General features: G+C 41.5%; 1 protein-coding gene across 2 annotated transcripts in view; it reads right to left on the bottom strand.

The window, feature by feature from the left end:
- The window catches only part of UNC45B (unc-45 myosin chaperone B), a 33,598-nt gene that overhangs the window by 4,161 nt on the left and 1,775 nt on the right, over positions 1–27,662 (bottom strand). For both annotated transcript variants that reach the window (XM_060693156.2, XM_034420948.2), the window contains exons 3-18: positions 22,159–22,320; positions 19,998–20,034; positions 18,570–18,745; positions 18,066–18,155; positions 16,854–17,021; positions 14,867–15,035; positions 13,103–13,273; positions 10,966–11,137; positions 8,187–8,487; positions 5,582–5,676; positions 4,125–4,266; positions 3,580–3,720; positions 3,350–3,477; positions 2,798–2,864; positions 973–1,086; positions 225–340 (exon numbers count right to left, since the gene is read on the bottom strand). In XM_060693156.2, coding sequence (XP_060549139.1) covers positions 225–340; positions 973–1,086; positions 2,798–2,864; positions 3,350–3,477; positions 3,580–3,720; positions 4,125–4,266; positions 5,582–5,676; positions 8,187–8,487; positions 10,966–11,137; positions 13,103–13,273; positions 14,867–15,035; positions 16,854–17,021; positions 18,066–18,155; positions 18,570–18,745; positions 19,998–20,034; positions 22,159–22,320 — 2,249 coding nt within the window. The remainder of the gene's footprint in view (positions 1–224; positions 341–972; positions 1,087–2,797; positions 2,865–3,349; positions 3,478–3,579; positions 3,721–4,124; positions 4,267–5,581; positions 5,677–8,186; positions 8,488–10,965; positions 11,138–13,102; positions 13,274–14,866; positions 15,036–16,853; positions 17,022–18,065; positions 18,156–18,569; positions 18,746–19,997; positions 20,035–22,158; positions 22,321–27,662) is intronic.

The raw sequence follows: 27,662 nt of genomic DNA, 5'->3' as shown, positions 1-27,662 counted from the left end.
GATTATTTTTTTAACTGATGTGAGCTACCCAGATGAGCTGCCCTACAGAGCAAGCAAATACATAAACAGAAGTAGAGCTGGTATGATAAAATATAGCGAAGGAAAAAAGATCACAAAAAGTCTGGTTAATATTAAACATTGTGAAGATATGGATAGACATGGTAAGGTTTTTCTTAATAGGATTAGGCTGTTAAAAATAATCTAAACCCAATTAGTTGTCTCACCTGAGTTTGTCACTTCTTCCAGAAAAGTTGGTGAGTCCTAACAATGCCTCATAATTTTGTAGCCCATCGCGCTCAGTATTCAACAAACTGACCAGTGGCCGCACAACTTCATACACCTAGGATGAAAGCAATAGTGTAGAACATAATGGTAAGGGATCTGGCATAATGAGAAGAAGGAATAACCTTGAGGAACAGAAGGAAGAGCTGCAACCAAGGCAACTTTTAGAAAAAAGGAAATAGGAGCGTTTGGCTAAAACTGTAAGCTTAGACAAGACCTTCCTTGGTCCTTACAAAGATAATGAGAAGGTGGGGAAAAACACAATTCAGACCTGCAAGATTCTGTGGCTTTATAATAAAAATAGCATTTGAGTTCACAATTTTGCTTTCCTGTCTACTTGAAGAGTTGACACTAGAAGGAAAAACTTACGAGGAATGGTTGGAAGTGTTGAGTATGTTTACCCTGAGACTGTAGAGGACATGATAGTTGTCTTCAAATACTTAAAAGACTGTCATAGGAGATGGAGAATTATTCAAATATGTTTCAGAAGACGGGACAAGAAATGATTCAAATTACAAGAAAGTAAATTTTGTTTGGATATTACGAACAACTTCCTAACAGGAAAAGCTGTTCAGTAGAGCGAGGCAGCTTCATATATTTATATCCCTCTCCAGTTACTGAAATGCAGCTTGTTTCCACAATTGCTTTACTGTTTTATAAAGATGTTGCAGGACATATGAATTTACTCACTCTCTCCCCAGGGAATGCTATGTCAGGGTTGGAAACGGCAGCAATCTTGGCCAGGGCATGGGATGCTTTTATTTTGCCAACATCTGTGCCTTCCAAGGCCAGTGGTATAAGGGCCTAAAGATGAAGAGAAAGAAATTATAAGATAAGCACTTAATGTACTGATACAATTTATATCTGCTCTAGCGTATCAGCTCTTGCAAAAAGACATAGTATAAAAGCAAAACGTATGCACAGGGAAAAGGAAAAAGGTAGAAATGAAGCAAAATAGTTTGCATATATCCTAATTATTGCAGGAATGGAGGAAATAAAGGCAGAGGGAAGGGAAGGGAAGGGAAGGGAAGGGAAGGGAAGGAAAGGAAAGGGAAGGAAAGGAAAGGAAAGGAAAGGAAAGGAAAGGAAAGGAAAGGAAAGGAAAGGAAAGGAAAGGAAAGGAAAGGAAAGGAAAGGAAGGACCATTAAATTGTAAGGCTTTTATAATTAATATACCATTTACAATCAAATTATATCTATGAGGGAGACACAGGTTGCTTTTCTGGGATTTGATTCAATCCTTGAGAGTACAATTAACCTTCATTTAAAGACCATTCATTTATTGAGTGGTTTGAAAAAAATGACTTAGGACCAGTCCTGCACGTATAACTGTCAGATCATCTCTATGGTCACATGATCATGATTTGAGTGATTAGCAACTGTTGTGCAAGTCAGTCACAGCATCCTATGGTCATGGGATTGTCATTTGCAACATTCCCTGCCAGTTTACAAGCAAAGCCAACTGGAAAACTGGCAAGTTAATGGTAGCCAGTCAGGGTCACATGATGTCTTACTTAACAACTGTATGTGATTCAGTTAACAGCCATTGGAGATTGCTGGAACTGCCATTGCTAAGTGGAGCAGTCACTTAAGTCGCTTGCACTTAATGACTGCTTCCTGTTGAGGTGGAGTTGCCACTCCCAATTAGGGTTGTGTATATCGATAATAACGTACAAGTGGGTATTGTATAGACTGGGCCACTAGCTCGATCCAAGTTTAAAAAGGACATCAAATGATCCCAAATACAGATCCCAAAATTGGACCACTACTACAAAGACAAATAGTCAAACTAAATTACAGTCTAAGACAGGGGTGTCAAACTTGATTTCATTGAGGGCCGCATCACGATTATGTTTGACCTCAGGGGTGGGGTGGGCAAGGCCAGTTTGATATCATTTGTGTCAGGGGCTTCTGTGGTGGCCCGAGTGCTCTGCTAGCGAAAATGGGCTCCGGAGCTCATTTTCAGCTGCGACAGCCTCTTGCCGCACTCTGCCAGTGAAAACGGAGCTCAGAGGTAGCCTATTGCGCCCCCGCGCCCCCCACAAGCTCCGTTTTCACTGGCAGAGAGTGGCAGAAGGCTGTCACAGCTGAAAATGGAGCCTGGGAGGGCCACACGCCCGTTTTTGCTGGCAGAGGCACCACGGGCCGATCCTTTGCTGTTTCTAGGGCAGCCTCACAGGCCAGATCTAAGCACCCCATGGGCCGAATCCGGCCCCCGGGCCTTGAGTTTGACATCCTTGGTCTAAAGACAACTCAGGCTCAGATGGAACTGGGATGCTGTTCAAGAAGAGGGAGTAAAAAAACAATTACAAAAAAAGAGATTTTGGCAGGGTCTCAGAAAAAATGTCCTCATGATAAGAACTGTGCGTAGGAACTTGGCCATTGTCTTTGCACTTTGTGTGAAGCACAATGGCAAGCAATAATATGGTAGCCACTAGATCTTTGACCTGGTTATATACACATGCAAACCTAGCCCATCTATATCGCAAATGAAGAAACTGTAGGAATGAGTTACCTTTCCACCCCCTTGAGCAACAATGGTACCACGATCCTTGGCGTCATCAGACAAAGCGAGAAAAACTCTGCCAGGAAGGAACAGACATGAGAGAACCATTACAATTCTTGCTCATATTCTTGGTTTATATTTCAGTGTATACTGTTTTTTTTAAAGGAATACTGTAATAAACAAGGGGACATAACAATCTGGCTTACAATTCAATCAGGAAGGATCGCAAAGAATGAGAGAATAACAGAATAACAGAGTTGGAAAGGAACTTGGAGATCTTCTAGTCCAATCCCCTGCTCAAGCAGGAAACCCTATACCATTTTAGACAAAAGGTTGTCCAATCTCTTCTTAAAAACTTCCAGTGTTGGATCACCCACCACTTCTGGAGGCAAGTCATCCCACTGATTAATTGTTATCGCTGTCAGGAAACTTCTCCTTAGTTCTAGGTTGCTTCTCTCCTTGATTAGATTCCATCCATTGCTTCTTGTCCTGCCTTCAGGTGCTTTTGAGAACAGGTTTACACCCCGCCCTTCTTTGTGGCAGCCCCTTAGATCGAATTACCTAGCTAAAAGTTCTTTGGTCTGATCTGTCAAAATAGCAGTGTCTGCCTTCACCATGCAGACCAAGGCAGAGGTGACTCCGGCTTTGATAAGACGCTTCACTCGGTTTGTAATGAAGTCTTTTTTGTCCTACGGGGAGAAAAGAGAAATGTGATTTGCCTGTTGATAATGATACAGTCATCTGAAGTATCAAAACAAATTTGTGATTCTTAGAAGAGTGACGATGCCTACCTTGGGATGTTCCTCAGGTACATGCTGCTTAGAAAACTTGGCCAGCTGTACAAGTTCAGGGACAAGTTCTTTGACATCATAGCTGTTGGTGCAGTTCACCAAGACGCTGGCCACGGAGTACAAGATAGTCTTGTCGCTTGTCTGCATGCAACCAAATGAAGGAATTTCAAGTTACTATATACCACCAGGACAGGCGTGAAATCTACTTACCTTTCCTACCGGTTCGAGTGCATGCTGACTCTCTGTGCATGCGCAAACCCTTCTACACATGCACAGAGGGTAAAAAACAGGCAACTTCCTGGTTAAAACCGGGTGGGTGGGCGGAGTCTCGCACTGCCATCGCTATTGGTTCTCTGAACCACCTGCCGCCATCGCTGCCGGTTCAAGTGAACCGGTCCGAACCGATAGCCTTTCACCCCTGCACCAGGCATTTCAAATGTGAGTGCTCTCTCCATGTGATTGCCTGGCATGTGAGAATAGACCCCCCCTCCCCCCCAGGCCTAGGAAACAGGGATTTAGAGCAAACCAGGCTGTAGATTTCCTACCTTGGCTAATTCGAACATGGCTTGCATGGCTGGCTCGTCTTGTACAAAATCATCCTTCACGTCGGCATCCAAAGTCAAGTAAGCAAGGCCTTCCACTGCCCACTTTCGGGTACGGGTGTCAATGGTGGGATTGCACAGCCACCTGAATGAACAAGACGGTTATAATGCGTCTTGCAGTACAGATGTTTTGGTGAGAAAGAAACTGCTTGCCCAAGAATTAGGATTTCCTTCCAGTCTGTCTTTCCCTTCACTATAAAAACTTAAGAAGAATCCTATGTTATCAGCATAATGCTTATTTTATTTAGCATTATATGAAGTGGCTGGAAAAAAGAATGGAAGGGGAAGAGGAGAGATAAACAATCAAGAAACTGCTTCTCCCTAAGGGCATTTGCCTGTCCTATCAGATTAGATAAGTGGTCCCTTTTCTTAAATGTTGCCATTTTATGGGACTTGAGAAGCATGCCTTTTCCATGGTAGCTCCTGCCCTATGGAACATCCTTCCCTTTCCCTTTCAAGTTTGGTACAAGATTGGAGAGGAGAGGAGAGGAGAGGAGAGGAGAGGAGAGGAGAGGAGAGGAGAGGAGAGGAGAGAAAAAGTCTCTTTGCAGCATATCTCATAAAAAATAATTCAGGCCAGATGGGAAAAACTACAGAAAAAGTATTTTAATCATTCAAAGGCACTCTACCATAAGGGGTATTGTAAATAAGAGTGGAAAACTTCTCTTACTATTTCCAAGAGTCTGTATTTACCCCACAGTAGCACTAAAGATACAGTATTTTATTGAAATCTGTATATAGGTAGTCCTCAATTTATGACTACAATTAAGCCCAAACTTTCCAATGTTAAACAAGAGAGTTGTTAAATGAGTTTTACCCCATTTTACAACCATTTCTTGCTACAGATGTTAAGTGAATGACTGCAACCATCATAAACACATGCCAGTTGACAAGGGTCCAAATTTGGGAATCCTCCAACGGTCATAAGTGTGGGGAAATGGCCATAAGTCACTTTTTTTTCAGTGCTATTTTAACTTGGTCGCTAAACAAATGGTTGTAAGCCGAAGACTGCTGTAGTTTTTGCTTCTTTGATTTTGATTGGTCATTCTGTGACCAATCAAGGGCATTCTGGAAGCTCACAAGTATGGACAGAAGGATGCACTGACACCAGAATGGACACTGGTGTCCCTAAGAGCTAGGTATTAAATCATGCTTCCTGTAGATAAGGAGTAAACATGGTCACCAAGGTTAATCACTGCAGCCATAGATGGCTACGGTATGTCCTCTCTTTTTAAATAGCAAGCTGATAGTTACTGCAAGATAAATGAGATGTTTCCCTACCAGACCTTACAAGGCAGGAGGCTGTGGCTGAAAAGATAGGGAAGAAAAAGAGGCAGGGGAGTTCATCTATTCCACTATCTCCTTATGACCCCAGCTCCCAAAGCAGACCTTCCACTCACTTGCGGCATTGTTTTGCTAGCTTTTCAGTGGACCCTTCTGCAAATTGTCTCAGGCCATAGTCGGTTCCTCCAGCAGAACCCAGCTTGCAAAGCCCCTGGCAAAAACAAAGAAAAAAAATATATTGAAAAGAAAGCTGGAATATCCATTTATCAGACTCCAGTGAGAAATTTATTTTAGTCACAGGGTTGTAGGCTAGTCTGGGAAGTTGGAAAAAAAAAATATCCTGACACAAGGCAGTGGCAATTGGCTTTCTTGCTGATAAGAAAAGCTTCAGAGGTGTGTCCACCGTAATCAGCTCAACTGAAGACTGTCTTTGTTTTTTGAATGACAGAAGGGAAACCCACAACTTTAGAGCTACTTGGGCTGAAAGATTTAGGCTTGGATGTAAGTCTTTAGCTGAGATAAGCTTATTATCTTTTAAATCCCAAAATATATTTATTCTGCTTCTGCACCAACTCTGGGTGAATTCCATTACAGTTCCTGCTTATCTAGAAGATTAAAAGGATCAACATGCTAAAAGAGCAAGAGCAATTCTAAAACTCTGAAAGAAGAAAAATTAAGGAGATACTGTTGGGTGAGATCCTAAAAGTCTCTTTTATTTAACAGATTAACAGAGTTGGAAGGGACCTTGTAGGTCATCTAGTCCAACCCCCTCACCCAAGCAGGTGACCCTACACCAGTGATGGCAAACCTATGGCACAGCTGATCTTCGGGTCTCTGCCGCGCATGCGTGGGGGTCGGGGAGCATGTGGAGGGCCACCCCCACATGTGCAGGGGAGAGGGGCCATGCAGTGGGGCACACCCACATGCGGAGGGCGCATGTGGGGGGCACGCATGCGTGGGGGCACGTGTGCATTGCATTTGGAGGGTTTGCGTGCACGCTTTGGGCCCTCGGTCTGGAAAAGGTTAGCTATCACTGCCCTACACCATTTCTAACAAATGGCAGTCCAGTCTCTTCCTGAAAGCCTCCAGTGATGAAGCTCCCACAACTTCTGAAGGCAACTTCTGTTCCATTGGTTGATTGTTCTCACTGTCAGAAAGTTCCTCCTCATTTCGAGGTTGAATCTCTCTTTGATCAGTTTCCATCCATTATTCCTTGTCTGGCCTTCAGGTGCCCTGGAAAATAGCTTGAGCCTTTCCTCTCTGTGGCAGCCCCTCAAATATTGGAAGACTGCTATCAGGTCTCCCCTGGTCCTTCTCTTCACTAGACTAGCCATGCCCAGTTCCTGTAACTGTTCTTCATATGTTTTAGCCTCCAGCCCCCTAATCATCCTGGTTGCTCTTCTCTGCACTTTTTCTAGAGTTTCAACATATTTTTTATAGTGTGGTGACCAAAACTGGGCGCAGTACTCTAAGTGTGGTCTTACTAAGGCTTTATAGAGTGGTATTAGTACCTCTCTTGATTTTGATTGTATCCCTCTGTTAAGACAGTTTAGGATTGCATTGGCTTTTTTGGCTGCTGCTACACGCTGCTGGCTCATATTTAGCTGGTTGTCCACTAAGACTCCAAGATCCCTCTCACAGTCACTGCTATTAAACCTGGTTTCACCCAATTTATATGTGTACTTTTGGTTTTTCTTGCTAAGTGTAAGACTTTACTTTTCTCTACATTGAATTTCATTTTGTTAGTTAGGGCCCAGTGTTCAAGTCTGTCAAGATCCATCTGGATCTTGAGCTTATCATCTAGGGCAGGGGTGTCAAATGTGCGGCCTGTGGGCTGGATGTGGCACGTGCTGGTCCCGCTCCTGTCCAGTTTAGCAAAGGGGGAAAAGTCCCGATACATCACGTGACGCCATCGTGATGTGAGTCTGACACCCCTGATCTAGGATGTTGGCTATTCCTGCCAGTTTAGTATCATCTGCAAATTTGGTAAGTTCCCCTTCTATTCTCTCATCTAAATTGTTTATGAGGATACTGAAAAGTATTGGGCCTAAGACGGAACCTTGTGATACACCATTGCTTACTTCCCTCCATGTAGATGTAGACCCATTAAGGACTACTCGTTGGGTATGGTTTGTCAGCCAGTAATGAATCCATCTGGTGGTGATGCTATCTATCCCACTTTTTTCTAGCTTACCAAGAAGTAAGTTGTGGTCTACTTTATCAAATGCTTTGCTGAAGTCTAAGTATATTACGTCCATAGTATTTCGCTGATCTACTATTTAACATCATTCTTCTGTAAGCAAACAACCAAGAAGTGTCTGCAGGCAAACAAATAAGCTCACACTCTACAGTTCTGTCTTTGGCAATGCAAATGCCACAACTCTGAGGTAATAAGTCTGACAAATATTTCTCCCTAAAGAAATTTGGGGAACTACTATCACCTAATGCAATTGATTCAAGACTACAATTCTGTCTAGTCTAACGCAGGTTGATAAATTAATCTGGCCTTGTTTTAAGGATGGGAACTGTGAAGGAGCAGATTTTTGTTTGGGACTTGCAACAATTGCTCTCTGCTTGTCCTTAGGGCGACGAGTTAGAAACATCAATTTTACCGTAATTAGAAGTTCATTATGAAGTTTCCATAAATAAATGAGCAGAGTTCTTTGCTGATTCAGAGGACTATCATCAAACAGATTGGGATAAAGATCTAAGAGAACTAACCACTAAAGCTCTGATCTTGATCTTCTCATTCAGAGTCTTTTTGTAAATTTCCTTCAGCAGGGTGATTCCGTTGGTGATGATGAATGTGGCCCGACTAAGTTTGGTTGAAGCGTGGATGAGAGCTTCCACAGCTATTAGCTGATCAATCTCTCTCTCTGAGCCACACAGTGCTACCATCATCTCCATGACACCGTTCATGCTCAGGAGTTGGTTCCCCAAATCATAAGGTCCTTGTAGAACTCCAGACACTGTCTGGATGGCATGTAAAGTCTTGTCCATATCCTTGGGGTCAATTTTACTCCTGGAGGCAGGGAAAAGAAAGAGAATAATAGTTAAGGTTAGCTGATGACAGGCATAATATTTGTCCTTTGATTTGGCAGAGTAGAAGATGTGACACCACATTGTTACCAAGCATATTCCTTTTCTTTTCTCAGAATTATCCCTAGCACTACCTATTCATTGTTCCTCTACTGTAAACTACAGTAAATTAGGGTTTTGTTTGTTTTCCTTTACTTTCCAGGAATCTAGAGCGGGTTTGTCAACTCGCAAAGCATCCCGGGCCTGCTCTTGAGTTGCCATAGGCAAGGGGGGAATGGGAAACTGATGAATCAACAGGGCAGCCACAGGAGCACATTCCAGACATATCTTTCTCAAGGCTGTCTCCCAGGGTTACCAACAGCAGCCGGAGGGGAGTGGTCTCTACAACCCGCGAAATTGCTCCGTTGGTGAATGTGATTGATGACACTCCCTGGGGGTAGGGAGGAAACAGGGTCATGATTAAGGCCGTAAATTGCATGAGGAGAGAGTTGGCTTCATTTGGGTAGTGCTGATATGGAGCTCCTAATAAATAACTGAATTTCTTTTGAAGCTTGGCTCCAAGGCTCATGATTTAATTAGGGCATCCGTCGGAACCCTGACAGGGTTCTTTCTAAGATACTTTCCCTATCCCCCATTCCTTCTGTGATAAGAGACTGAGATGTCTCTTATCTGACAATGGCACCAGCTACGTCTTTCTCCTCTTGTCTCTTAAGGATATTCCATAGATCATTAGAATTCTCCAGAAACGAACCCACAACTTTTTTTTTTGAGGTAAAAAAGAAAAAAAAAGACTTAAGGATTAGGAAATACAATACAGGTAGCCCTTGCTTAGTGACTAGTTGCATTTTGGGCACTTGGCAACTGGCTCGAATTTACAGCCATTTATAGCATCCCATGGCCATGTGAGGGCAATTTTTTGGCATTTTTTGGGGAGGGGGGTCAGTTTTCAGCATTTATTACCAGTCTCTGACAAAAACTTTGGGGAAAATAGCTTTGTTTAACAACTGCTGCAAAAAAGGTCATAACATTGGAAATGGTAATGAGGTGACTTGCTTAACCGCTGCCATGACTTACAACAATAATTCCAGGCTCAATTACAGAAAAAAAATGTCCTTCTCATTTGACTTATTGGAAAGGCTCCACCATGGCAGTTTCATCAGTAGTGCCTCAGACCTAAAGTGAAAATGCATTGATTCTTAATCAGAGATTGAAATTCTTAATTGATTACATTTATTTATTATTGGAGCCATGGTTGCGCAGTGGTTAGAATGAAGTATTGCAGGAATACTCTGCCCATAGCCAGGAGTTTGATTCTGACGGGGCTCAAGCTTGACTCAACCTTTCATCCTTCCAAGGTTGGTAAAACGAGGACCCAAATTGTTAGGGGCAATATGCTGACATTATAAACCACCCAGAGAGCACTGTAAAGCACTATGGGGTAGTATATAAGTCAAAGTGCTACGTGCTGCCTATCTCATCAGAGATGGCTCTGGATGACTTACAAATGCATAATCTACCAGTGACAATATAAGAAAACCTGCGGTTGAGACATGAAAAAGAGTATTTTAAAACACCATTAAGAGATGACTAGGCCAAGTGTCAGGCGTGGAAGCCATGTTTTTCGTTGAATCTTCAGGCCTGCCACATTTAGTACTGTGGGAAACTGGATGGGGGGATTATATGGAGCAAGGGTGATATATAGTCGTAATAATATTCCTTTCTCAGAAAGTCAAGGACATCTTGCCCTGCACCTGGACGGCTGGAACTGGGAGGCATCTCCAGTTGGGACGGTGCTTGGATTGGACCATGTGATGGACATGTGGGTGCAGGGGGAAGGGACCTGGACTTTCCTTTGGGTGGGGAAAACCTGGAAGCTTTCAGATTTGGGTTTTCCCAGATGTGCCAATATGACATCTCTAATAAAATGAAACTTTGAGGAAATTCAAGCCTCAGAGTTTTCTTTCGTTAGGGGTGTTACTTGGAACCCTTACACCGAGCCATGACCAGGGAGGGATCAAAACATCATCAGTCTCAAGTCTCTTTGCACCCACAAGAGATCTAAGTCCAGCCCACCTTAAATTCTGTTGACTTATATCTACTGCCAATTTGTTTGAATTGTTAGTAGTTCAAATTCTTGTAGAGAAAATCAGCATACAATAAAACTAGTTATTTGAACCGCCTGGGCTCCCGATTTCCTGCGCTTGACACACCAGTAGCAAAAAGCAGATGGGTGTTGCAGATGGGTTTATTTTGGAAATGGACAATTAGCCCTTTAGTTCTGTGCAATCTGGGAGAAAGAAGTTCAAAAAAACTCACAGAGGCAATTTAGGTTGCACTGAGATCAATCAACAGGACATATCCCACTACTGATGTACCTCCGTGAAGTTTTTGATACTTCCATTGGATTCTGTTTCTCTTGTTTTCTGTAAAAGTTTCAAGGACTATGATCTGTTGGACTCACCTTATGTACTCTTCACAGATCAGTCTGAAGTTTTCTCTTTCCGGGTCACATCTCAAGTCATCATACAATTTGTTCAGAAGAACTGAAGCTGTGAGCTGTGTATTATCTGTTAGAGGGAGACAATCGGACATCTCTGGAATCTGGCCAGCAACTTTCAAAATCTTTTTTAGACCTGGAGAAACGAAGTGGTGGTGGAGAAGTAGAGGAAGATAGAAAGGACACAGAATCAGTTTAAGTTACAATGCAAAAAGACAGTCTGCTAGATTTGTAGCCTGAAATAAGTTGGGGGCAAATTGAAAGCTGGGCTCATCCTGGATACAAAATTGAAGTTCAAATTTGTATCAAGCAACACAACAAAACTTTTTTTTATGGATAAATCATTTCTGAGAAAAGTATTGTGAAATATGGATTTTCTTTTTTAAAAAAGTGAGTCGTAAAGCTATTTAGACAGCCATCAAACTCTATTTGGATGGAAAATCTATAATGACTGATAGTGGAGCTTCCAATTTTAGAGGTAATATACTATTTGTTGGGGAACAATAACGAAAAAGGATTTTGCCTTTCTGCCCTGTTTAATATCTTTTTATAAACATCCATTTTGTTTTCTGTCTGAAACAGGATGATGGAGTAGAAGCTATTCCAAGAACCCTTGTCTTACATGATATCTCATAAACCTTAGTGTTCCACTTTAAAATTTATTTTAAGAGGTTTTCTTTTCACCAATATATGTTAGAATATTGGAGACCCCAGTCCTATACGGAATTGCATCCTAACTCAATCTTTTTCATTGTTGAATCTCCAGTAGGGTTGACCAATTATTCCCACTGTTCTTCATGACTGGCTTGGCTGATGGAAGATCATGAGAGTTACTCTGCATCATTGAAAGTTGAAAAAAGTTAACAGGATGAATTACTCAATTTGCTAGGATCCTAATGTTTGTAAAATTCTGGATTTAGGATTATACTTTGGGCAAGACTGTAGAAAGCTGTAGAAAGACTATAGAAAGCAGCTGGGTGACATTGGGCCAGTCACTCACTCTTAGACTAATTCACCTTACAGGGCTGTTGTTGTTTGGGAGAAGGAAGGAATATTAAGTAAGTTCACGGCCTTGAGTTGTTTATAAAAAATAATAGGTGGATAATAGATAAATTAAATAAAGTAAACCATAGACAGGACATCTTTTAATGCCTTTGTCTCTGATCTGCGAATAGCATCAGAAGGATTGGCCTTTACTAGAATAGCAATAGCAATAGTAATTAGACTTATATACCACTTCATAGTGCTTTACAGCCCTCTCTAAGCAGTTTATAGAGTCAGTAGATTGCCCCCAACAATCTGGGTCTGCATTTTACCAACTTCGGAAGGCTGGAACGCTGAGTCAACTTTGAGCTTGTCAGGATCGAACTCCTGGCTGTGGCAGAATCAGCCTGCAGTACTGCATTCTAATCAGAGGTGGTATTCAGCCGGTTTGGACCAGTTTACCTGAACTGGAAGCAGAAATCGCAGATGGGCCCACCCACCCGCTCCGGCTCTATGCCATCCTATTTAGGCATATTTTTGAGGCTGGGCACATGCGCTCACATTTGCAAACAGGTAGGGAAAGTAAGGGAATACTACCCCTGATTCTAACCACTACACCAGTACGGATCATGGAATGCTGGGCAATTGGCAAATGAAAGTAGACAGCTAAGGGGTGTAAATGCAGAGTGACCTCCTTTGAGAAACAAGTGGCTCTATCTTCAGCCAAGTGTAGGGAAAATCAAGCAAATTCAAGTTCAGGTTTCATTTAGGCTAGGGATGCACAATCTCTTCTGGGCTGAAGGCCACACTGGATCTCTGGGACCAGGTGGAACCAGGGCAAAAGCTAAATCTGATTTCATTTCATTTTCATTTCAGAATGAATCAATACAGTGAATTTCCAGTTATGCATTTAATAATGTTCTTTCTTTCATATTAAAAATTAGCTTGGCAAAATGGTTTGAAGGTCTGTGGTCTTCAAGAGCCATATCAACTGAACTGACAATTGACTGAAGTGGCTGATAGTACACAGATTCTGTCTGGTGTCTTTCAAATCTTGATTCAAAGGATAAAGCCATAACTCTACCCTGGAGAAAGGTTGCATGTAGGCATTGCTTACCATTATCAATTACAAATATACTGCGACTATTGTCATGGATTTTCAGGTCTTGCCTTGGCACATTTTTGTTGAGTAAATTGAGAGCCCTGTCCCGGCCATGACCAGATACCTTTTTACTGGGAAGCATATCTAGAAGATGAGCAATGATTGCCTTTATATCTTTTTTTGTGTCTGTAAAAAAGAAGAAATCAGCATCAGGCAAACTTATTTAAATTAGAACTTCTACGGTAGTAACCATTTACTGGTGCTACCTTGTTTATTTTAGATAAATGATTTTCCCCAGTTTTCAAATATCCATTTGCATAATCATTAATGGTGAAGCTCGGGGGTGGCCCATACATGAGGCGTGAGTTTGGCATTTCACCTTCCTGCCTTTTGCGAACTTTTGGCTACACACAACGAAAGTAGCAGAAGCAGCAGAAGTCTTTTTTTTTCTTCCCCAAACTTCGCCAGAAATGAGTCTTTGTGAGACTCATCGCACTGCTGCAGCCTCTTGGAGCAGGACGCTGCAAGGCTTGTTGTGCACCAGTATGTCGAACCTCGCGGCAGTGCCATGGCTCACACGCGCAATGGCACGAGCCTTGCAGTGCGAGGTTTGACATACCGGTGGAAGGTGTGGCAGGCCCAGGTGTGGTGGGCGGGCAGGTGGGTGGAGCGGAGAAGAGAAGCAGCGGAGAGGAAACCCTTTCAAACAGCATTGCCTGCATTTTTTGTTATTCCCCTCTGTCATTTCTCTTTCTCTCTCTCATTCTCTCTCACACACAGAGATATTTGATCGCTTGAAAGGCACAGGTTGGGTTTTGCTTCTATCGTAAGCATGCGCTTCCCACAATCTTCCACAATTTCACAATCAAGCAGCAGCAGCAGCGTAGAGGCAGGGGGCGGGGGAGCCGATTCAGATGGGCCGCATGGCTTTTTGCCTCATCGTAGCAGCAGCCTAAACAACACCCGAGCTCCAGACCTGGCGGAGCACAAACTGTGCTCACTGCCTGCTCCATAGCCATATGGTGAGCTGTGGAACAGAGGGGCCCTCGGCTGCAAGGTTGCCTGATGCTGTGGGCAGGGCTGCGGCTAGCAAGAGTGAGCTGGAAATATCTCCAGGCACCCGGAGATGCAGAACTCCCGGCCCCCCGCTGGATCAGCTGATCCGTGAGCCATGGTTAAGGGGTCCAGCAGCCATGAGGTGACCAGGGAAGGGAAGGGCTGCCTCCTGTGCTGGCCACACCCAACCTCTTCACTATTATTTTTGGAATAGGGCGCATATTAGGCCCACCCCAAAAAGATCAGGCTAGGACTTATTTTCGGGATAGGTCATTATTTTCGGGGAAACACGGTAGATAGATAGATAGATAGATACAGATAGATAGATAATAGATAGATAATAGATAGATAGATAGATAGATAGATAGATAGATAGATAGATAATAGTTAGATAGATAATAGTTAGATAATAGATAGATAAATTAGATAGATAGATAGATAGATACAGATAGACAGATAGGTATGTATGTAGGTAGGTAGGTAGGTAGGTAGATAGATAGATAGATAGATAGATAGATAGATAGATAGATAGATAGACAGACAGACAGACAGACAGACAGACAGACAGACAGACAGATCAGTACAGATCATTGTTATCCTGGCCCTGACCACAACAGGCTTTAGCCCCCAAGTCTGCTTCCATGCTAAACAAGGGGTTTTAAAATCACCTATGAAGGACCATCACTCTTAGCAAAGCTGGTAGGCCTCTCCAATGATAGTTACCCAGCACCAGGGCATCCTCCTTCCCATGTTCTTCCTTCTTGCCTTCTCCAGTTAAAGAGTCGATTATGGCCTGCAACATGTTGGAGACCGCCAATGAGATCTCTTCATGATCTATGGACATCCATAAGCAGATTTTGTTGATCCCCAGCATGTGGAGTATTGCAGTGGCCTATCCAAGTAAGGAACACAACATTTGTCTGATTATGTCTCCTTGGGCTATTGTGCATATGCCACATTAAATTGGATGAGTTTTGCAACACAGAGATATACACACATACACTCATTATGGAATCTCTTCTACAATGTGTCAGTTTATGCTGGCAAAAAAATCAGAAGGATCATGGTAGCTAATAACACATATCTGTTGTGGTCCATCAGCGGCCTGTGGAGCTGGCAGCAGAGTCAGACAGTGAGGCGGTTAGGGAGGAACATGGGCCACTTCTGGAGTCTGGGGAAGGCTCGGATGAGGGTTCTGTGTTGGTGGCAGAGAGGGGGCCAGGGCCATCTGGTAGTTATGTGCTGCCTCCGGAGCCTCCGGAATCTGACATTAGCGAGGCAGAAGAACAGTGTGAGCCTGTTCCCAGTGCGTGCATGCGCAGAGCTGCCAGAAGGCAAGAACAATTAAGGGAAAAAAAGGGTGACTCGGGAGTAAGGCTTGGAATTGATTGGCCCCTCCCATAAGACATAAAAGAGGAGCAAATGGATGTGAGCCTTTGCAGGAAGCAATTAGTTCATATAGTCCCGTGATGGCAAACCTATGGCACGCGTGCCACAGGTGGCACACAGAGCCATATTAGTGGGCACGCCAGCTCAGCTCTGGGGCGCATGCACGCGCCGGCCAGCTGATTTTCGGGCCTTCTGGGCCCACCAGAAGTAGAGAAACAGGTTGTTTCCTGCCTCTGGAGGGCCTGGGGGCGGGGTGGGGAAGGCCCGTTTTTCTTTCTTACCTGGCTCCAGATCCTCTCTGTGTATCTGGGAAGGGTGAAAACAGCCTTTCCCACTCCCTTGGAGGCCATACGGAGGCTGAAAGGGCCCATTTCCCGACTCCCGGTGGGACAGGAAGTGACATTTTTTGCTGTCCCCAACCTCCAGAGACTCCTAGAGAGGCTCCTAGAGACTCCTAGAGAGGCTCCTAGAGACTCCTAGAGAGGTTCTGGAGGCTGGGGACAGCAAAAAATGTCACTTCCTGTCCCACCGAGAGTTGGGAAATGGGCCCTTTCAGCCTCCGTAGGGCCTCCAAGGGTGTTTTCGCCCTTCCCAGATACACAGAGAGGATCTGGAACCAGGTAAGAAAGAAAAATGGGCCTACCAGGCCATCATGTGCCAGGAGCGGGGGGGAGGGGGTTGCACATGCACGCACGTGGGCACGTGCGTGCGCGACCCTCCCCCGCCCCCCCTCTCCTGGCATGCGATGGCAAAAAGGTTAGCCATCACTGATATAGTCAATTCAAGCTCTGAGAAGTCCGTTTGACTCTGTGCTCCGTTTGGCCTTGCAGAACTAATTGACAATTAGGTCTCTGGCAGCATTTCAAGGGAGATAAAGGTGGGTGCTTATCAACATTACCCTGAAAGACTGTGTCAACTCAAGCAGACATCTGTCGGAATCTTCACAGACTGTTTGTGAATCATTATGGCCTGTGAATAATTCACAGCCGTCTCAATAAAAGAGTTTTTTTGGGACTAAACTTGTGATTTATGCTTTCTCAGGAAGCCTAGGTCAGAACAATATCAATAAAAGGCAAATCATGAAAAGGTGCTGTCTGACCTGATATTTTTGCCCACATATTATGCAGTGGGAGCAAATTTTATTTGTAGATACATTCTTTATAATGCTTCTAGGAGACTCAGGCATCCATAAGGGTTAAAAAAAAGTCAAGATGGTGGGCATAACACCATGGGTGCTCTGCAACATTTTTTTTTTGTCTTCTTCCTGCTGACCTGAAGCCATTCATGCAACAGCAGATTTCAAGACATGTTCCTCTCTTACCCGTGCCATGTGTCTTGTGCACATCCCTGAAAAGGTCCTTGTTGCTGCCAGGATCAGCTCAGGATTTTTAGTTTCTATTAGCTTCAAAAGCAAATTCAAGCCATTATTCTGGAATATCCTCTCTGCTCCTGCTTCTTCTCGGCCAAGAACAATGAGGTTGTTTGCAGCCTGATTTTAAAAAGACAGCCAAAGAAACAGCAGGACCATAAATGCAGATGACTTATCACTATTTCATATTATTGAATGAATGCTTAGTTTGGAGCTCAAGTGGGTATAACACTTCCTCCAATTTGAAGCCCATAATAATCATATAAGGTATGTGAGGTTGAAAAAGACTTATATGCCCAAGTCATCCAATGTTTCTACATGATCTGAATTTCCCTGCTCCCGTTCCTCAGTTTCTGTAAACTATTTTGAAGCGGCCTACGAACAGTGTAGACAAGATTAAGAAATCAACGTCACCAGAAAATTAAAATACTTTTTATTAGTAACAGAATCTTGCAAGTCTGACAATACTTTAGCTCTGCCATATAGGTAAAGATAAAGGTTCCCCTCGCACATATGTGCTAGTCGTTCCCGACTCTAGGGGGTGGTGCTCATCTCCGTTTCAAAGCCAAAGAGCCAGCGCTGTCCAAAGATGTCTCCGTGGTCATGTGGCCGTCATGACTAAACACCAAAGATGCATGGAATGCTGTTACCTTCCCACCAAAGGTGGTCCCTATTTTTCTACTTGCATTTTTTATGTGCTTTCGAACTGCTAGGTTGACAGAAGCTGGGACAAGTAACAGGAGCTCACCCTGTTATGTGGCACTAGGGATTCGAACCACTAAACTGCCAACCTTTTGATTGACAAGCTCAGTGTCTTAGCCACTGAGCCAGTGCATCCCTAGCTCTGCCTTATACTTTTTTGAATTAGAGAGGTATCTGTCTGAATGTTTTCCATGCCTTCTGGATGACTTAGGCTAAGCCATGTTTTGTGCCTTATTGTTTTGGTAATGGATCTTAATTACTTCTGTCTAGGTCACCCTCTTTATTGTGTACACTATGTGATTTTGTTCACTCTGGTTGCCTTAGATTTCTGACTAGAGGCAGAGAGCAATGCATGTCAACTAGGGCTTCCCCTCTAGCCAATTAGCAGAAGAATGGGGGGGGGGGAATGCAATTTCTTAGTCAAATGAAGACAAAGAAACAGTTCACGTTAAGGAATCTCACCTTCTCTCGCTTCTCTTTCTCACTCTTTTCATCCAGGAGGATTTCAAACATTTGCTGCACTCTGGCATCAGTGGAGAATTGAAAACGTAACTATGTCAAAAATGAAGAAAAGGACAGAGATTATTATTTAATTTTTGTTGGGTTCTTGGTGATCTCCGAGTTAGCTTTTTCTCTTGCAGACTTTTCATCATGGGCTCAGTAACATCACCAGTGGATGTGATAAGGAAGTTGCTAACTGTTTACATATGATAGTTTGCTCTATTAACCCTGACTGGGATATACAATAGTTGGTCCTCATTTAATGAACACTTGTTCAGCAACCATTCCAACTTGCAATAGTGCTGAATGAATGGTCCTTACAACTTGAATTTCCAGCGGTCGCAGTGCTTTGCAATCATGATCCAAGAGCTCACATCCACATACAGAACACATCCACCTCCAACGCAAGAGAGAAATGGTCTGATCAGTTGGCTGATCAGTGTGTCAAGCCTGCCGTTCATTTACCTTCTCTTGGATAGTAATGCCCAGACGTCGAAGGGTCTCTTGAAAACTTTGGTTCCGAGGTTCAATGGTGGCACACCTCTGGACATCTTTGAAGGCCTGATCCAGCTTTCCAAGTTTCTCCAGGGCCTGACTACGTCGGTATAAAGCCTTAATATCAGAAGGGTTGATGTCAATAGCTAGAAGGAAAATAATGAAAACATTGAAATGATACCTGACAGCATCCACTTTGACCCAGAGAAGAGTTGCATCTGTCTTTTCTTCTTGTTCCATCTATTTCTATCTCATTTGTTACTTTTTTTCTATTCAAGTACAGTACAATATTTCTATAGGGTGCAGAAATGTATGTAACAAATGGGAAGAACAGAACCAACTGGTTTTCTTTTCTTACTTTAAGATAAATATCAGCAAATATTAATTATTAAGTTCATAGCAAGACAGGTGACCTCTTAGATCAAGAGGATACAGGTCCCAAGCCTACATTTGACTCACAAATGAAGGCCAATATACCTGTCCCAGGATAATGTTGGAGGATCCAATCTGGGTTGGTCACCGAAACCAGATGTTTTGTCTTCCGAGCTTTCAGACTCATGCTGGCGCCTGCTAGAGAGAAGTTCCCTGAAGATGGGCTCCACCACAAGTCCGAAAGCTCAGAAGACAAAACCTCTGGTCCCGGTGGCTGACCCAGATTGGATCCTGCTACATGTGACTCTCAAAGCTTTGGGTGTGTTCCCAGGAGTCCTTCCAAAATTGCCACCAAATTATAGTGTTAAGTGACAGTAAATTATGAAATAAACAGCAACCATATTAATTGTATTTAAAGGTATATAATATGAATTATATTTCCCTGCTTGGCTTCCCAGCCCATGTGTTGCCAGCTTTTGAGACCAAATATACTGTAAGCCAAATTTAAGTTATATTATTTCTTCAACCTGGCCCCTATTTTGGGCATGATAAGCAAAGTCCCAGTGCAAAGCAAAACAAAAGAAATTTGTGCATTTGAGTACGAAATAGTCTACTACCGGTGGACATTAAGTTTTTGTATTTATTTATATTTCATATTTTTAAACTACCCATCTGCCTCAAAGAGGGACCCTGGGCAGTGTACCATCTATTACAATTGATTAAAAAAAAACATATAAAATTAACATTAAAAGTAAATTAGGACTAAACATTTTAAAATTATAGACTAATGATAAATTAAAAATCAAAGGAGTAAACATCCTAAGATGGCCATTTAATGTTGATTATATAAGGCGGGGCTCTCTTAAATTGCACTATAAATTATTGTATTATACAGTGTAGACACTTATCTTTTCACTTGGATTCATGAAGCCCCAGCAGGAGCTTCAAAGGATTGATTAAAACGCTACTGGATATATCCAAATCCTAATGAAGCATCTAGAATATTTTAGCCATAGTTTAAGTTACCTTTAGTTGCATCTGTAGTCACTTGGGCATATTTCTCCTATATTTTTCAAAGAAAAAGGAATTTTTATTAGTGATTAAGAAGGTTGCTCATGGGATGTTCATTTTAGTTTGATATGAACCAAATTCTTTCCCCCTCTCCAGTCTTCGCATTTCATCAATTTTATTTCTTGAAAGTCAACTGCCTAACAGATCAATCATTTTCAGTATCTATATAAGAGAATCCTTTTTATGTTTATTCATTTTTTAAACAGACCAGCTAACCAGCTTTCTGTTAGTTTCCAAAATGATTAAATGGATGATTGATATCAAGAGATAAAAACAAATGAAATGGTCATAGAATGGAATGAGAAGAAAATTTGGTGAAGAGCTCAGATAGATAATTCTGTAGCTGCTCCTTGAAGTCAAATAAATTAGTACAGAATGTAGCAACTTAGAAACAAATCTCCTGATTTAGAGTACCTGTGTAAGCACCTTCACTCAGCATTAAATATTCTTTTACAGGGTTTATTCACGGCTAAATAAAGTATATAATTTACATTAAAAAAATCTTCACAGAATTATGCTGCAACTGTTTTAGTCAGCTGATTAATTCAGTGGTTAAACATATATTAAAAAGATGAATTGTGTTAAAATCATTAGCCAGCTTTTGTTCTGTTTTGAGATGATGCCTGAGTCCCAGAAGGGATCTGGTTGTAAGGAGGAATTTCTCCAATGCATAGGATGGTGAACGCTGCTTTTAAAAGTAATTACCATCTTTAATTTTTATAGGTGATGATTTTTATAAACAAAGTTTAATATGTAAATGTAGAGGGAAGATGGAATGGCCTTGAGGGTTAGAAGAAACAGCCATTGCCAAGGCAATCAGATAAAAGAAATGGGAATACAGGTCAGAAATCTAACATAAATAGTTCACCCCAAAACAAAGAGAAGATGTGGAAGAAATGCATTCAGACTTGCAAGATTCTGTTCCTGAAGCTTTACAATAAAAGTAGTTTCGGCTTGCATGTCTTTGGTTTTGCTAGTCTGCTGTTTATTTATTTAGAAAATTTATATGGCTACCCAACTCACTCACAGTGACTTCGGGTGGCTTACAAAAATAAAACCCCAATACAAAAATCAATAAACCTCCACCCTCCTGATGACAACAATCAAACCTATTACTTGATGGGCTCCATATCGACCTGGGGTCCCCCGGTCCATCAGCAGAACCATGTTTTCAGGGCTTTTTGAAAGAGTAGCAAAGTGGGGGGCAATCTTATTTCCACAGGGATGATGTTCCATAGGGAGGAGCCACCACAGAGAAGACTTCTGGACCTCTTTAAGAGAAGGGACCTGTAACATTTCTTGCCTCCCCACTCTGATGGCTTGGGTAGGTATAATTGGGAAAAGATGGCTTTTCAAATAATCCTGAAGAGCTGACATAAAAATATAATACAATAGGACATGGTCTAGATGGCATCTAAGATACCTTCCAGTTGGATGGTTCTGTTTTTCAAATATATTGCCAAATAACTGTCACAACCCTAACCCTCTAGATGTGTTGGACTTCAACTGTCTGAATCCCTAGTGAGCACTGCTGTTTTTTATATAATTGCATGGATTTATGGAGATTCTCAATCATCCAGGTCATGGTTGTCCCAAAGGTGCTTTTTCAAGAGACAATTGGACTTTCTGGTTTTTCTTTGAAGACGTTTTGCTTCTCATCCATTCAGCTCAGAGCTGAAGAAGCTTCTTGGATGAGAAGCGAAACGTCTTCAAAGAAAAACCAGAAAGTCCAGTTGCCTCTTAAAAAAGCACCTTTGGGACAATTGCATGGATTATGTGTATATGTTTATTTATCTTCTGTCAGGTTCTCATCATAAGCTAAATAATAAACTGCCATTGTGACATCCAATATCAAGTGGAAAAAGAACTCTTGAATCTCACGAATTCTCATGAGAAGTTGTCAAAAATCTCACGAGATCTTGGCAAACCACTAAAAGTTTGTGCAGCCTTTGGATTCTCTTGGGAGATAATGACACTAGGAGGATAGATAGATGTACCATTTTGATATCATATGGCTTGTCTCCTAGAGGCGAGACATTGTGGATAGTTGACTTTTCTGACACTCTTTATCTGCATTTCAAGAGTCTTCCCTCACCTCCCCATAACATTTCCTTACCTTTTTCAGAAAGCATGCTGCTCGGTTTCGATATAACACAGCCTGGAGTGATGGATCTTTAGTAAGTTTAAGTGCTTTGGAGTAGCTTTTAATAGCATTCTCGTAATCATTGCCTTGAAAGAACTTATTCCCTTCTTCCTTCAGCTGCACAGGGTCCTCCATCTAGAAAAGAAACAAATAGGCCTTTTTAAGGGATGTCTCTAGTCACATGGCCCTGTCACCACTAAGGAAAAGACCAAAAAAAGAAGCTATTCTGTCTTTTTTTTCTTAAGATTTTCTGTGGGGTGGAGGAAGGGAAAACATGCGAGGAATAGCTAGAAGGTGAAGTGATTCTAAGTAGAAGACCAAAACCGCCTGTAAAAATCGGTTGAACACATTGGTGAAATCCAATTTTTTTTACCAGCAGTTCTGTGGGCATGGCTTGGTGGGTGTGGTGTGGCTTGGTGGGCGTGGCTTGGAGGGCATGGCAGGGGAAGGATACTGCAAAATCTCCATTCCCTCCCCACTCCTGAGGGAAGGATATTGCAAAATCTCTATTCTCATCCCACTCTGAGGCCAGTCAGAAGTTTTATTTGCCGGCTTAGAAAGGAGCAGGAACAACGGAGAATAGAAGGGCTGAAAGATGTAATTGGGAATTTCCATTGTACTAAGGAAGGCAAGAGAATGGTAGCTCAGGATTTTTTCACACAGCTTTATCAGAAAGAAGAGGAAAATATCTGTGAAATTCGGAAATATTTGGAAAAGACAGACCTGCCTAAAGTCTCGGAAACAATGAAGGAAATTCTTAATGCAGAATTTACGATGGAGGAAGTAGAAACAGTTATGAAAGCACAGGCGAATGGCAAAACCCCGGGTAGAGATGGCCTTCCAGTTGAATTATACAAAATAGTGTTTGACGTGATAGGAAGACACATGACGGATTTATTCAATGCGGTTATGAAAGAGGCTCAGGTTCCAGTATCTTGGACTGAGGCTTATATTTCTATTATCCCAAAAGAAGGAACTGATCTATCTCTTATTAAGAACTATAGGCCAATATCATTACTAAACTCCGATTATAAGATATTTGCGGGGGTTCTTGCAGCTAGGCTTAGCTGCTTCCTTAACCAATTCATTCACTCAGACCAAAACGGCTTCCTTCCTAATAGATATCTACGAGATAATCTTAGAATTATCATGAATACATTAGAATTTTTCGAAAATCGCCCGGATAAACAATTAGCCCTAATTTTTGTTGACGCCCAAAAGGCATTTGACAGAATCAGTTGGGAATTTATGATTTCTCAATTGGAATATATGGAGTTTGGTGGGAATTTTATTCGGGCAATTCGAGCTATCTACCGGGAGCAGACTGCAAGAGTTCTCATAGATGGAGAGGAGACGGAGAGAATTCAAATTCGTAGAGGTACAAGACAGGGATGTCCCCTTTCCCCATTGCTATTTGTATTAACTTTAGAGCCCCTGCTTAGAGAAGTGAGAGGAAACACGGAAGTAAGAGGAATGAAGATTAGGCAGGAGGAAGTTAAAGTTCAGGCTTATGCAGACGATCTTGTATTTATCTTGGATCAACCACTGGACTCGGGCCTGAAATTATTATGCTTGATTAGAGAGTATGGGAAGGTAGCGGGGTTAAAGATGAATGAAGAAAAAACTAAAATCCTAGTGAAAAATATGACTCAGATGCAAAGGCAACATCTGGAGCAGTTAATGGGCTTAAGAATAACAAATAAAATTAAGTATCTGGGTATATGGTTGACCGCCAGATGTTCCTCCATAAAGGAGGATAACTATCTTCCTCTTTACAGCCAGATGCTCAGAGACTTAGAAAGATGGAAAAATCTCCAGCTATCAATTTTGGGAAGGGTGGCAACCATTAAGATGTGCGTGTTACCCAAATGGTTATTTCTATTCCAAACAGCCCCGGTAAGGTTGAATAAAGAGTTTTTTACAAATTTGGATAGGAGTATATCTAAATTTATCTGGCAGGGAAAGAGGCCGCGGATTAGACTTAAAATGTTACAAGAACCCAAAAATAGAGGAGGATTTGGACTCCCAAATTGGGAGCTCTATCACCAAGCAGCGAACTTGATTTGGGTGAAGGAATGGATGGTCCTACAAAAGAGACGACTTTTGACATTTGAGGGAGCCGGTCTTCAACATGGCTGGCACTATTTTCTATGGCCGGGAGCATCCGGCCGTCCTAGACACTTTGATGATCACTATTTACGTAGGACGCTTGGGTACACTTGGGAAAAGGTTAGAAGAAGAGTATATACAAAAGTTCCATGTTGGATTTCGGCGCAGGAAGCTCAGGTTTACCCGACATTGTATAAAGGGGAGAAAACCTTGACGTATGAAGGATTCTTGGATGTTCAGGGTAATCCAAAGTCACGAGAATTATTAACTCTTCAAGGATATAAGATAGACTGGTGGTCTTATTCGCAAGTGTACTCCAGGTATAAAAAAGATTTACATAGTGAAGGAATCTACAGTAAAAGACAAGAATTGGATAAGATCTTATTAGAAGGAGGGAAAGGGATATTATCTAAATGTTATGCATATTTATTGTCTCTGCAGATAGGACAGGATGTAGTGAAGGATTGTATGATAGCATGGGGGCGAAATTTTGGATATCCCCTTGACTTCCAGCAATGGGAACAGATTTGGTTGAAAAATATGAAATTAACCATGGCCTCCTCATATAAAGAAAACATATATAAAATGATCTACCGGTGGCATCTACCCCCGGCGAGATTAGCTAAAATGTTTCCCGGGACATCTGCCTGCTGTTGGAAGTGTGGTTACAGCAATGGAACCTATTTTCACCAATGGTGGACCTGCCCGCAGGCGGTTAAATATTGGAAAAAAATACGGCAATGGATTTTGGAAATTACACAGATTAATTTGGAATTAAGACCTGAGATTTTCCTATTGGGGGCAAAACCTTTGAATGTTAAGTCAGATATATGGTTCTTGTTGATTCACATTATCACTGCAGCAAGATTAGCGTATGCGCAGGAGTGGAAAAATCAATACTTACCGATAGATTTGAAAATAATATATAAAATTAATGAGTGTGCGGAATCAGATAGACTAACTAGATTGATCAATGGTAAAAAAGATTCAGAATTTTATAACAGTTGGAAAGTATGGTACGATTGGGTCCAGAAAAGGTGGGATAGAATAGACATATGATGATGTATATATATGATGGCAAATATGTATGTATAAAGGAATGATTTTATACTTATGGACAATGTAATCATATTATACCATGGTGGCAGGATTGTATATTTTATTTGTGTATTAGTGTATAGAATATATTAATAAAAATTATATATATAAAAAAAAGAAGTTGTATTTGCCAATTCTCCAAACTACTCAAAATTTCTGCTGCCAGTTCTCTGAACTGCTCAAAATTTCCGCTACCAGTTCTCCAGAACCTGTCAGAACCTGCTGGATTTCACTCCTGGTTGAACACCATTAGGACTTTTAGAGAAAATCAGACCAGGTTTCTCAGTTCTAGATTATCTCTGGATAAAATTCAAGTAATAAACATGTATATAAAGAAGCAATCTCAGATTGGAATATAATCAGCCATAAGGACCAAAGTCCTAAATTTGGCAATGCAATCTCTGTCAGATTGAGGGCTACACCAAGAATTTTATTAAGTTTATTGATATAAAATACAAATGAAAAGAAAAATAATAGGAAAATGGGGAAGGGAAAGAAAAGGGAAAAAGAGTTGTAGGATAAAAGGGGAAATTTAAAAAAAGCATTGACTTCCAACTTTTTTTTCAGCAAAGTACAAAATAGAATTGCCAGTCTCTACTTTTTATTTTACTAATTTAACAAGTATTAGTCAATTCTATCAGAACTAAATTAATCAGCAAAACCCAAAGTCAATATTTTGTTTTGTTTTTTTCGGTCTCAAGTACAAAGTCCAATAGAAATAAAACTGGATTTCTTCTGTCTAATTAAAACAGTCTATTTCCCATCTCTGCTAGTTCTATCACTTTTTTCATCCATTCTTCTGTTGTGGGGATTTATAAAAAAGTGCCTCATGATTTGCGTGGAATGTTCTTCAAAATGGACAGGGCCAAATTTCATGGTGGGAGTATTTTGAGGGTGGTGTCAATCTGGCGGCCTGTGGGCCGGATGCATCATGTGCAGGCCACGCCCACCCTGGCTCCGCAAAGGCAAAAAATGCTGTGATATATCACATGTCGCGATTGAGTGACACCCGTGAGACTGTGGCTCCATAATTGAATTACTTGATCTGGACTGCACTAATCCAGATGGCTACTAGTTGGCAGCAACAAGCTATATAATTATCTGTTGCCATCTTGTGATGGTCTGGATTTTTTTAAAAAGTAGTTTTACCTTAATTTCTCAATTTCAAACAAATTGCAGAAAAAGAGCCAAAACTACCCAACATCTCAATTTCCCATACAGTTCACATCAGAATATCTTGAGTTAATTTGGTTTGCCAGATTCATAGCCTGGACAGCCTTCCTTTCTCTTGGCTGAGAAGACAGTGGCTGCACTTTGAAACATCTGGGAAGTCCCAGTTGGGAAGCAATCAATTTACCCCTTATTTGTTTTGTTGTACCGTGGGCAACAACACTCACTAGTAGGCTTTCATTCTAAGAATTCCTAATAACTTCATCATTCACAACAACATTGTTTGGCATTTTTTGTTACAGGTAGTCCTTGACTTACAACCATTCATTTAGTGACTGTTTGAAGTTACAACACTGAAAAAAGTTACTTATGACCATTTTTCACACTTATGATCGTTGCAGAATCCTCATGGTCATGTGATCAAAATTAGGATGCTTGGCAACTGGCTCATATTTATGACGGTTGCAGTATCCGGAGTCATATGATCACCTTTTGCGAGTCAACAGGGAAGCCAGATTTACTTAACAACCGTGTTACTAATTTAACAACTGTAGTGACTCACTTAACAACTGTTGCAAGAAAGGTCATAAAATGGGACAAAACCCACTTAACAACTGCCTCACTTAGCAACAGAAATTTTGGGTGCAATTCTGGTTGTAAGTCAAAGACTACCTGTACTTTACCCATATCACTTTGTAAAATAAACCTAACTTTGCATCTCTTTCATACTTCTCATCCATCTTCATCAATAAATTCTTAATTATGTTTGGACATCATTTATATATAATTATATATAATTCATGTATCTAAAGTAGTAGATTTTAATTTGAAGACAGCCTATGGTATATCTTCATATATTTATGAGGACCATTTATTGATAAAAATTTATGAATCCTATAAATCAACATTTTTTTCATGCTTGATTTCTGGTCCCTGAAGTTTTTTGGCAACATTTTCCAGAAGTGGTTCATCTTTGCTTTGTTTCTTTTTAGGGATGAAAGAGAAGGACTGAACCAAGTAACCCAGCTGACTTTGTGGTTAAGGTGGGAATAGATCTCACAGTCTCCTGGTTGTTAACTCAGTACCTTTAGCTGCTATTA

Source organism: Pantherophis guttatus, chromosome 1 (genome assembly GCF_059756535.1).
Source record: "Pantherophis guttatus breed Tessera chromosome 1, ASM5975653v1, whole genome shotgun sequence".
NCBI lineage: Eukaryota > Metazoa > Chordata > Lepidosauria > Squamata > Colubridae > Pantherophis > Pantherophis guttatus.
This window is presented reverse-complemented; position numbering and strand designations above follow the sequence as displayed.